The sequence below is a fragment of the Morus notabilis genome, unplaced genomic scaffold (assembly GCF_000414095.1).
Source record: "Morus notabilis unplaced genomic scaffold, ASM41409v2 Scaffold1378, whole genome shotgun sequence".
NCBI lineage: Eukaryota > Viridiplantae > Streptophyta > Magnoliopsida > Rosales > Moraceae > Morus > Morus notabilis.
The window spans coordinates 220,125-232,840 of NW_010358173.1; the positions used below are offsets into that span (position 1 = coordinate 220,125).

The window sequence follows — 12,716 nt, forward strand, 5'->3', positions numbered from 1 at the left end:
GTTTGCGAAAGAAAAACTCTTTGAAAACCATGGCTTGTGGAGTTTATGGAATCCATGGCTTGTCCTGTCCATGAAATCCATAGCTTGTCCAGTCATGGAACCTCATGGCTTATCTAGTCATGAGGCCCGCGGCTTGAGCAAAGAGATCTTGTGAACTAGTAAGAGAGTCTATTGCTGTAAGCCTAGATAGGATGCGGATAGTGCGTCCTCGGGGGCATAACCTGAAACTTGGTCCGGGTAGGCGAGACACTTGGTTAGGTAAGTAATTTGTACTAATTACTTGCTGAAGCCTGTAAAACGATTATTTTTAGTTATATTTCCTTTGAGAAAAAGGATGTGAGGTTCCGGCTATCTGTTGGAACTGAATGTTTTATTTTATTTACTTATTCATTTATCTATTCCCTCGCTCACTTATTATTCATTTATTTATAACGTTTATTTCAAATTATATCCTACTGGGCATTTCGCTCACGTTTTATGTTTTAAATGTATTAAACCCCTCCCAGGAGATTCTAGGAGTGGTGCACAGTAGCTGGATATTTGCTACAGAGCAGCTGAGTTGTGCTGTTGTTGGAATCAAGTGAGGATTGTGATCATCCTCTGGAATAAAATGTAAGGAATTGAGAATTCTGTAAACTCTTGAAATATTTGGATTAACTAGACTGTGGTTGATATCTGTTGTAATGATTATTTACATGTTCATGTATGTATGATACTGTATGTCCTGTGGGGTGGAGCCCTGTGTGTTGTCAGAGGCTTGGGATTCTTCGGTAATTTATTTATATTTTAATGCAGTCGAGTGGGGCTCGTCTGGGAATCTACTTTATTAACCCCTAATCGAGCTCCACGTCACCCACCCCGTTTGGGGGGCGTGACAGAGTGGTATCAGAGCACTAGGTTAAGAAATCCCAGGATTGTACATACATGTGTGACATTTGTTATCCACTGAACAATCTAGTTTTATTTCAGTTAAAGGAAATGGCGCCTCGCCGTAGGCCCGCTAATCAACCGGCACAACCGAATCAGGGATTTCTGGATGCCATGTATGCTGCCTTTCAAGGCATGGCCACTAAAGCTCAAAACGAGCGGCCGGTTGAGGATAGGAAGCAAGGTTACTTCCAAAAATTTAGGTGTGAGCCTATCCCCTCGTTTAATAGTGAGGGAGGACCCCAGGAGGCAGAGTTCTGGTTAGACTCTATTGTCAAGCATTTGAGTACTATGGGAGTTCCAGATGAATACTGGGTAGAATTTGCAGTATACAAGATGGATGGCTTAGCGAATACTTGGTGGAAACAGGTCAAGAGAAGAATAGATGTTGCAGGACTGACCTGGGAGCAGTTTGAGACATTGTTCAATGAGCAGTACTTCCCTAAGAGTTATAGGGATGAAAAAACGTTGAAATTCATGTCTCTCCTGCAAGATGATATGTCTGTAAGGGAGTATGAGGCCAAGTTTAACGACCTATCCCGGTTTGCTCCATCTTTGGTGGAATCTGAACACCTTAGATGTCTTAAGTTTGAAAAGGGCCTTAAGAATTCTGTGAGGAGGTCATTGGTGGCTTTAAGGATTCAAAATTTTCAGGATTTAGTAGTTGCTGCTATAACGGTGGAACATGATAACTTGGCCTATCACCAAAGCAAAGAGGCGACTGGTCGGGTCTCTGTCTCTGGTAGACCCTCTGTTTCAGGTGGGCCACAGCAGAGTGGTAGAAGAAACTGCAACCAGGGATAGAAGGTTGGGGAAATGACAAGCGGTGGCAGTAGTTCATCCGGAAGTGACAGAAATGCTCTATACGGGCCCAGGTGTCACCATTGTTGGCAGGTGAGTCATATTAGGAGGAATTGTCCTAATCGGCCGCCGGCTCAACAAGCCCAAAGCGACGCTTCCTACAGTCAAGAAGGGCCACCACAGTACATGCCACCATATCATCCACAACAGATGCCATACCCTCATGTGCTGACTTATCAACCACCTCCATATACACAATTCCGGCCTCAAGCGCCGAGAGCGGTACAACCACCTCCACCACAACAGTATAGGCCTCTGACCCAACGGCCTAATGTTGGTGACAGATGGAAAGGGAAAGTACATGGACAAGCTTATACCCTGGCAGGAGGCAGCTTTGGAAGTTAGACCAGCAACGCGGTGGTTGAGGGTATGATTCTAATCTCTCATTCTTTTGCTCACGTGTTATTTGATACAGGTGTCACACACTCGTTCGTATCAAGTTCTTTTGTACGGACCTTGAAACTGAAATATGAGAATTTAGAAGTCCCGATGACTTTGAACTCTTCACTGGGATGTGTGGAGGTAATGAGTGTGTGTAAATCGTGTGAAATCACGATTGGCGGTGAGCGATTGAGAGCAGATTTGATTATCCTTCCGATGAGCCTGTTTGACGTGGTACTCGGAATGGATTGGCTGTCAAGGTACGATGCGATTGTTGATTGCTACCGTAGAAAAGTAACTTTGGTGATGAATTCTGGAACAGTGATTGCTTATCAGGCGGATATGAACCCAGTCCTGGGGGAACGACTGTTGAAGTACAACGTTGGTGGACGGAGGAACTTGGCATGTTTATCTTCTCTTCTTGCTCTAGAAGGTGAACCCGAGATAACTGGAGATAGTGTGGGAATCCCTGTAGTGGATGAGTTTACAGATGTATTTCCTAATGAGCTACCTGGTTTACCGCCAGATCAGGAGATTGAATTCTGTGTTGATTTGGTTCCGGGAACGACACCTATTTCCATTCCTCCATACCGGATGGCTCCGGCGAAGATGAAAGAATTAAGAACGCAGCTTGAGGAGCTGGCAGAAAAGGGATATATCCGGAATAGTAGTTCCCCTTGGGGTGCACCGGTGCTATTTGTGAAGAAGCACAACGGATCTCTTCGGTTGTGCATTGACTACCGTCAATTGAATAAGGTGATTGTGAAGAACAAATACCCATTGCCGAGGATCGATGAGTTATTCGAACAGTTGGGTGGATCATAGTTCTACTCTAAGATTGACTTGAGATCTGGGTACCATCAGCTGAAAATCAAGGAGGAAGACATTATGAAGACTGCTTTCAGAACTCGATATGGACACTTCGAGTTTCTTGTAATGCCTTTTGGGTTGACGAATGCCCCAGCTGCATTCATGGATCTAATGAACTGTGTTTTCCGGCTGTACTTGGATCGGTTCGTGATCGTCTTCATTGACGACATATTGGTTTACTCGAAGACTTGGGAAGAACATGAGAAGCACTTGAGAATTGTTCTTCAAACTCTTCGAGAACACCAGTTGTATGCTAAGAAGGGGAAATGTGACTTCTGGCTGACAGAAGTGAAGTTCCTTGGGCATGCGATTTCTGGACAGGGAATTTCTGTAGATCATTCCAAGATCGAGACTGTGCTACAGTGGGAAAGGCCGAAGAATATAGCAGAGATTCGCAGTTTCCTCAGACTTGTAGGGTACTATCGGCGTTTCGTAAAAGACTTCTCGAGTATTACTGCACCGATAACTCGGTTGACCAAGAAAGAAGTCAGATTCCAGTGGGACGCTGAATGTGAAAATGCTTTTCAGGAATTGAAGGTCAGACTGACAAGTGCACTAGTCTTGACTATTCCTGATAGTGAGGAACCATATGAGGTGTATTCTGACGCCTCAGGGAGTGGCCTTAGCTGTGTGTTGATGCAAGGTGGACGCATGGTAGCGTACGCATCTCGCCAATTAAGACCACATGAACGAAATTACCCCATTCATGATTTGGAACTGGCAGCGGTAATATTTACTCTGAAGATATGGAAATGTTATCTCTATGGAGTAAAGTTTCAGGTCTTTTCTGACTATAAAAATTTGAAGTACTTGCTTACTCAAAAAGACTTAAATCTCAGGCAAAGGAGATGAGTGGAGTATATGGAAGATTACGACTTCACTCTGCAATATCATCCTGGAAAAGCTAATGTGGTGGCTGATGCCCTTCGTAGGAAGACGACGGGGACTCTGGCATCATTAGCTTTGGAAGATTGGAAAAGGACTGAAGTGGTGAGTAAGTATGATCTTCAGTTCTACGAAGATCATAACCAGACTATGGTGTATAATCTGATATCTACACCAGATATTGTGCAACAGGTTAAGCAGAATCAATGGCAGGATCCACACCTCCAAGGAATTTGGATTCGGATCCAGAATGGAGAGCAATTCGAGGATTGGAGAATCCGAGAGGATGGAGCCTTGTATTTCCGCAATTGCCTTGCTGTTCCTAAGGCGGGTGAGGTAAATAAGACGATTCTGTAAGTGGCACACAAATCGAGGTATGCTATTCATCTGGGAAGTACAAAGATGTACCATGACCTGAAAAGACAGTATTGGTAGAGAGGCATGAAAAGGGACATTCGTGAGTATGTCTCGGAATGTGTGACTTACCTCCGGATTAAAGCTGAGCATAAGAAGCCAGCGGGAGAGTTACAACCTCTTCCTGTCCCTGGATGGAAATGGGAGCACATCACTATAAATTTTCTAATTGGGCTATCGAGAACCGAGCTGAAGCACGATGCCATCTGGGTGGTGGTGGACAGGTTGACGAAGTCCGCGCACTTCATACCATTCAGTGTGACGGATTATCGAAAGATTCTGTCAGAATTGTACCTAGAGCACATCGTGAGACTACACGTAGTGCCACTGTCTATCACGTCTGATCGTGATACCCGCTTCAATGCAAGGTATTGGAGGAGTTTTCAGGAAGCCATATGAACAGACTTGAACTTCAACACAACATTTCATCCTCAGACTGATGGGCAATCTGAAAGGGTAATTCAGATTCTGTACGATATGCTTCGTGCTTGTATTCTGAAATTTAGTGGAAACTGTAAGAAATACCTGCATCTAGCTGAGTTTGCTTATAACAACAGCTATCAGGCCAGTATTAGAATGACACCGTTTGAAGCTCTGTATGGTCGTCCTTGTAGGTCACCTGTGTGTTGGTTGGAACCAAAGGATCGACTGAGCACTGGACTAGAAGTCATTCAAGAGAATAATGAGAAGATAGCTGTGATTCGAGAACGACTGTTGACAGCTTAAAGTCGTCAGAAAAGTTATGCTAACAGAAGGCGTAGGCCTTTGGAATTCCAAGATGGCGACTTTGTCTTGCTGAGGGTTTCCCCACGCAAGGGAGTTGTTCAGTTTGGTGTGAAAGGGAAACTTGCACCAAGGTATGTGAGACCATTCCCAATCGTGCAATGAATCGGAGTGGCACTACACCACAGTTGGCTTTTCGTAGCGGTTAATTATAACGTTTCTCAAAAAACGTTACTGCACCGGTATATAATAGCGTTTAAAAATAGTTATAATATATATATATATATATTAAAATTTCATCACATTTTGACTGATTTATTTTATATATATTTAAAAATATATAAATGTACATATTACAATTACATTGGGTTGGGCGGGCATTGGAAATAAATTTTCCAATTTTCCCGCTGGCTCCTCCCCTTTTTTTTTATTTTAATTTTTTAATTTTTATTTTTTTTGCTCTGAAATGCAATACAAGAACTAGGGCTGTTCATAAACCCGCACAACCCGCAAACCCAACCCACCCCGCCCCAATCCAAGCCGAAAAAAGCAACCCGCAGCATTATTTTAAAATTTTCAGCCCATTATACCTCTGGCCCGAAGTGTTTGGGGCGGATTGCGGGTTGGGCCCATAACAACCCGTAATCCCCAACCCAACCCGCACAACATACCCCCAAGCTTTCGGCCTAAGCCCAAGCCCAACCTGCCCAAGTTCTACCCTAGGCTCGCTGACATTAGGTAAGACATCTCTAGGTAAGACAATAATTTATATGTATCTTAATCTATTTTATTATATGAACTCTAAACTATCCAAATTTTTACTTAAGCTATTTTCATTTCTCTTGTAGATAACTCAACTTCATGTCCTACTACAACCATTGAGGAGCCTATGAGTGTGGATTGATAAAGATGGTTGATGTTGCAATGCTTGCTTTGGATGGATTTGAATTAAGATTTAAGCCTCTATGTTTGCTTTGCTTAAGCTATTTGTTTTATGTTAAGATTAATTTATAAGTGTAGACTAATTTATGTTTGCTTTGTATTTGATGTTGGATGGACTATTTTGCTTCATGTTTGACGTTAGATGGACTGATAAAGATAGTTACTATTTTTATTTAATGATGAAATTTGAATATTATATTAAACTTTAAGTCTTTGATTTTTTAAATGTTGAAACTGACCACCCAACCCACCCCGCACTGTCCCAACCCAACCTGAACATCGTTGAGTTGTGAAATTTTCTAACATCGTTAGCGCTAAATATGTGTAACCCACACTCTTTAAGGCAGGGAAAAAAAAATTCTATCCCACACCAACCCAACCCATGAACAGCCCTAACGAGAACAAAGGAAAAGAAAAAAAAAAAAAGAAACCTCAGGCGAGGAAAACCCATCCAAAGTTCAAGCTCGTGAATCCCCCATCCAAAGTTCATCAATCTCAAAAACCCAATTCCAAAACAAACCCAGTTCGTCCCTCACCTCTCAAATCCTCGGCAGGGACGGCGCTGCGATTTCGAAAATCTAGCTGGGGCGGGGTAGTGAGCTGCTGCGACGGCGTCATCTGGCGAGGAAAACCCAGAAAGCCCAACGAAGCTTCCAGATCCGCCCCATGGATTTTGATGGGGTTTCTTTGAAACTTCTGGGCATTCGTTCATATTATCTTTCTGGGTCTAATATGTCTTCTCCTGGCGAGTAATTCCCTTTTCCCTTCCTCAGTTTTTTTTTTTTAATTTTTATTTTCGCATTCAACCTATTTCCTTTTATTATTATTAATATATTGCGATGATTATCGATAATTTGTTCGCGATTTTACTTGAGAATTCGATTAAGTTCTAAATTACCAAACTTATAATCATCCACTTCTGAAATTATAGCTTGTAATTTGAAATTTAGACGGTAAAAAGTATGTTTGATGATGAAAAACGAAGGCTTTATTATTATTATTTTTTAAAAAGTTAATGGGGTTCTCCTAAGTAATGATTTAGGCTAAGAATTGTTATGTTTTTTTTTGGAATTAAGTTGACGATAATATTTGTTTGTGAGAAAGAACTTGTCAAATTGTTGCTATATCAACTCAGAAAACATTTTCCTTTTCTAGAATCTGGTTTATTTTTGCATTTGTGGATTTATTTAGTCTAGATCCGTACAGCTTTTATGTAGTTTGTGGCAAAATTAGTTCTGAATTGGGATTAGTGACTATTATCTAGGAGTTTAATGATTTTCACCCTGATTGGTTGGTTGCATTGAGTTATATGGTATTGAAAATTGTTCGTTTTGGCGGAAAACTTTTGCTCTTTAGGCTCTAGATAGAATGATTATACATTGAGGAGTAAATAGTTGTCTAGTTCATTGTATATATATCTCGTTCGCTACTCGAGTTTTCATTGAGTATAGACTCTAAAATAAAAGAGGAAAAAATTAGTTTACGTGCTGCATTGTGCGGTGTGTGTAGCCTAATTATTGCCTTGGTCCAAAGTATGTGTAGCTTAAGGTTATTCTAGATTTTTCACTTATATTTTCAGTTGCCGTCATGGGGTTCTGATTTTGGATATGAGAGGTTGGGGGGAAAAAACAGAGTTTGAGAGGCTTGAGTTGTGTGATGCTCTTGTAAGTTGTAATCTTATTCTTAATTCTGTGGCGGCTGAAGGTGGATGTAGCTTTGAAATCGAGGGCGAATTACTATAAATATTGTGTTATTATTTGCTTTTTCTTTCATATTATTTTGTTGATAGTAAAGGTTAGGGCTTTAATCCGTAACGCCTTGGACTTGGTGTGAGGCATCAATTTGAGAAACAAGTGTGATACATCTATCAGTTCCATCTGATCTCATTATCTCTTTTGTGCTATTCTGAAGAGATAAAAGCAATAGTACTTATAAAAACAGTAGCAGGATATCTAATAAAGAACAAATTTCTTCATTCTGTTCTATCCTGTGTTCATTATTATTTATCCCGTCACATGTGAGTGTAATGTTCTGTGGCTGTTTTTATATTTAATTTTCAATCCTTTACTGTTTCTTTCGTCCAGGTACTACAAGTCACTACCGCCCATAAGTAAGGCTTATGGGACCTTGTGCTTGTTGACAACTGTGGGCTATCAACTGGGACCTTATGATAAGTTAGATCTTGCCTTGTATTACCCATATGTATTTCATCGTTTTCAGGTATGGATAAGCGTTAATTATGTATTTTGTTACTTAATCAAGGCATTGCATGTTTATTCACTAAGTTTTCTTATTACTATGAGTAAAACTCTCTTCTGATTTCACCCTTAATTGTAGGTGTGGAGGTTGATTACAACCTTGTTTTTCCTTGGTGGCTTTTCCATTAATTTTGGGATCTGTCTCTTGATGATATGAGTAAAACTTGGTTCTACGATCCTGTATGTCCATTAACAATTTTTTTTTTCCTTTTGTATGTTTAAAAATTAAAAATGTACTCCTATGAAAAGGAATTAAAAAAATGTAACAGACTGCAATAACATTGGGTGCATTTGGTTTCATTTTCATTTGTTTTTTAAAACGTTTATGCACGTCTTTTGAGATGCGAAAAAGAAATCAGTCTCTAAATCGCGTTTGGTCATCAAATGCTTTGAAACCGAAAATGAAGACAAAAAAATATCGAGAATGGTTTTTGTTAAAGAAATAGAAAATGATTGAAAGTTGTTTTCATTTTCTAAAACTATAACATAAATACACATTTTCAAAAACATACCTAAATACAATTTCATTTTTTTCTTATCTAAAAAATCTTAAGAAGAATAACTAAATGAAATTTTAGAAACAGTCCCAACGCCATTAACAAAAAATTCTGATTTTCATTTTGATTCTTGAAACAAAACCATTTTGAAAACACTGCCAAACGGGCCCATCAGTTTGCTGGTAGTTATCGGATTTTGATTTTCCTGCCCTTTGTGTCGTATTTGCATGCACTTTTGCCTAAAATTCTTTCTTCCTTGTTCTAATATGTGTCAGCATACGGATATAGGACCAAGATAGAAAAGATATAATCTAGGGAATAGAAGAATATGGTAAGCCCCCTGTACGGTTCACTTATGCAATGCATGCTAAGGCACATGTTTGAGAGTGGGACTCGGTGATGTGTAATAGGTGGGGTGGGATTTTGCCTCAATTGTTACTTGTCTCTATCAGAATAGAACCAAAGAAGAGAAATAAAACCTATGGAGACAGGATTTAGAGAGAGTACAATAACTCAAGAGTATAAGGAAAGCCAATAATATCAATTTTCATGTATTTTAATCATTCTCTGAATGGAGATTTTCAAACTACCATGTTCGTAGGAAAGCCAAATAACAAAACAAACTACTAAACCAAAATAAAATAGGGAGATTCTAGACTGAGAAACTACCCTAATAACATAAATCACTAATTAAAATAAACCAAATATTAAGACAAATTAATATTATGATCTTCATCACATCCTTTCCGTTGCTTTATTTTACAATTATTTTTTTGAAAAGACGTTACTTCCATTATGAGTGTTGCATTGTCATCATCATACATACATATAAATGGAGATTTACCATGCAGTGTATGCTCTAGCCGTTTCTTTTATTGTCATTTTCAATACTTTTTTTTATTTCCTTTTTTATGTAACTTATCAATTAATAACTTAGGGATTAACCTTGTTAGTATGGACTCAAGATATATGTTAAAGCTCTAACTGATTGAAGTCTTGAACTACCGAATTTCTTACATTTGTGGTTTTTGAAATTGATTGAACTGTTTTTGCTCTAGATATCGGATATTGAAAATCTCGTAGTGGCACCAATATCGAAGGCTTCTGCTAGGCAAAGAGTTGGTAGGGCAGGAAGAATTCGCCCAGGGAAATGTTACAGGTGTGTGACTGGAGTTGTTGTGTCACTGAATGATTTTTTTATTGCAAAGAATATCGTTAATTTTAATTAATTTAAGAGTGCGAACTGTGTCAGGAACCAATCATGAACATGAAATACTGTTTTGTTAACATGTCGTGTTGCTTCTGGTTATACTTGTGCACCTGTACCTCGCCATTGTTCTCAGGATGCTATTATACTTGTGCCTGCACCTTCCTATCGTTTTTTGACTAGTTATAACTTTATAGTGCTCTACTGCTCCAATATCTATAATCGCTATTCCCAATGCACTTTCCCTTTTATATTTAGATGTAGAATTTTTGACCCACTAAAACCTTCTGATTAGTATCTATTTTTTAGTTATATAATTTACTTGTACCTAAAACCCTGATACTTATCAAGTTAGGTGATTTACATTTACATGTAAATCCATGCTTCTCTCTTTCAAAGCATATTCCAAAAATTATGGCTTGACCTTGAAATATTTGTTTGTGGGTGCAACAAGGCTATACACAGAAGAGTATTTTATCAATGAAATGGCCACAGAGGGGATTTTAGTGGTCCAATGATCTAATCTTGTTTCCTGCGTCATTTAGGTATGCCATTATGTCGTAATGGTGTGAAACTGATTGATTGTATGCAGAACTATCATATCTGAAAGAGTACTAGCTTCTTAAAAAAGTTACATCCCAGATGTATTTTCTCATTTCATGGTGCTAATCATCATTTGCAAGTGAATATGCTGTATGAAAGATTGCTTTAGCTGCAAAATTGACTTTATTGCTGTTTTAAGTTAGGAGTTGGAGTTTTGTTAGAGACTATAAATTGACTAGAGTTCATTCTTTCAAATAGTATAACGTGTCCTTACTACACCTTTTTGACTCCACAATGCATTGTCACTTTTGGAAAATCATACTCTAATGGTATATTGACTTTGATCTTGCTCTTCCACTTCTCAGTTAAAAGTCTTGGGAATAGATAATATCTTGGGCTTTGATTGGCCAGCATCTCAATCACCTGAAGCCATGGTTCGGGCACTTGAAATACTTTATTCACTTGGAGTCCTGGACGATGATGCCAAACTTACTTCTCCGGCTGGATTCCAAGTTGCAGAGATTCCATTAGTATGTTAAACTTTATTCTCTTTACATATTTTTAAGCCGTTTCTATGCCCCAAGTCGGTGTTGTTATCCCTGTTCTATAAGTCTTAAGAATTTGATTTTATCTCTCTATGGTTCTACATTATGATTCTATAATTTTACTCGTGTTTGATTGCAATATTTTTAGGATCCTATGATTTCAAAAATGATCTTGTCCTCAAGTCAACTTGGATGTTCAGAGGAGATAATAACTATCGCTGCCATTCTCTCCATTCAAGTAAGTCCTCGCTCAATTAATTCTTAGGTTTATTTTCCAACGGAAAAGAACCTGCTACATGAACAAGGAAAAAGAAGTATAGCAAACGAGTAGAATATGGTACAAATATATGAGCGTCAAATAAAATATAATCGTAATGTTCCATTGGACACTGTTAACAAGTATGGTGATATTCTGCAGTCTATCTGGGTTTCTGGAAAGGGAGGTCAAAAGGAACTGGATGAGGCAAAGTTGAGATTTGCTGTTGCTGAGGTACTATTTTTTTTTTATTTTCTATATGATTGTGTTATGACCCTTGGGTAGAACTCATCTCCAAAAGCTAGCTTGTAGGGAGAGGGTGCCTAAGTGGTTATAAACCCACATGCTAAGCCATATTTTAGCAATGTGGGACTCAACTAAGATCCTAACATACCACCATGCTTCCGACACCGACGTCCACGGCGGCCCACTTTGGATGGCCCACTCTGGCCTTTCCAGGTCGCTCCTTCCGCAACGTGGGCCTGAGGAGGGACATGCTCTGTTATCAATTGTTATAACCCTTGGGTAGAACTCATCCCCAAAAGCTAGCTCGTTGGGAGAGGGTGCCCAAGTGGTTATAAACTCACATGCTAATCCCATACTTTAACAATGTGGGACTCAGTCAAGATCCTAACAGATTGTTTTTACTTTTTTTTCAGGGTGGATAAGTAATACTCTTATTCTTATACCTGTTAGTTTGTGACGTAGAAAGCCTTTTGGGGATAGATTTTATCGGCCTAGCCCGGACGGAGCAAGGAATTGAGGTTCCAAATCCACCTAAAACAATGGAACAAGAGAAAGATCTCTCTAATTTCTACTCAGATGATCAAAAACTGCTAATCTTCCTACAGACCTCGCCTTTTAAGGCATTAGGGAAAATAACCAAACACCCAAAGCGACATGTAGTTTAGTACATCTAATAAGTCAAAATGACATTACAACCACATAGCAACAAATATAAATACACCAAAACGACACAACTATATTCAAAATGCCAAATGACTATAGGACATAAACAACTATTGAAATGCTTCTGCATCAGTTTGGTTGACTTTTAAACTTTTTTGTTATGGCGAGCAGGGGGACCATGTGACCTTCTTGAATGTTTATAAAGGATTTTTCCAGTCTGGTAAATCTTCACAGTGGTGTCATAAGAACTTTGTGAACTATCATTCCATGGTGCGCTTCTATCTTGGGAATCTTTAACACGTTTTCATTCTGCTCTTTCTTCATTCTGTCATGAAAAATGAAAAGTTGGTCTGTAAGCTTCTTTTAAGATGCTTCCATCCTGTGCATTTTATTGGGGTCTGTGTGTACATTTTCTTCCCTCCCATCCTCTTGCTCCCCCTTCTTTAACTTTGTCATCTTTGATTGGCTTGCGCCTTGCAGAAAAAAGTAATTGAAATT

At 39.1% G+C, this 12,716-nt stretch overlaps 1 protein-coding gene and 1 pseudogene across 1 annotated transcript; both read left to right on the plus strand.

The window, feature by feature from the left end:
* The first annotated feature begins 978 nt into the window (after positions 1-978).
* LOC112090415 lies at positions 979-1,731 on the plus strand. Its single transcript, XM_024161659.1, has one exon. The coding sequence runs from the start codon at positions 979-981 to the stop codon at positions 1,729-1,731; it is 753 nt and encodes a 250-aa protein (XP_024017427.1).
* A 4,659-nt stretch (positions 1,732-6,390) lies between these two features.
* The window catches only part of LOC112090416, a 7,244-nt pseudogene continuing 918 nt past the window's right edge, over positions 6,391-12,716 (plus strand).

Bases quoted from the DNA above. Each gene is read 5' to 3' on its own strand.
- LOC112090415 (XM_024161659.1), top strand. From the start codon at position 979: ATGGCGCCTCGCCGTAGGCCCGCTAATCAACCGGCACAACCGAATCAG.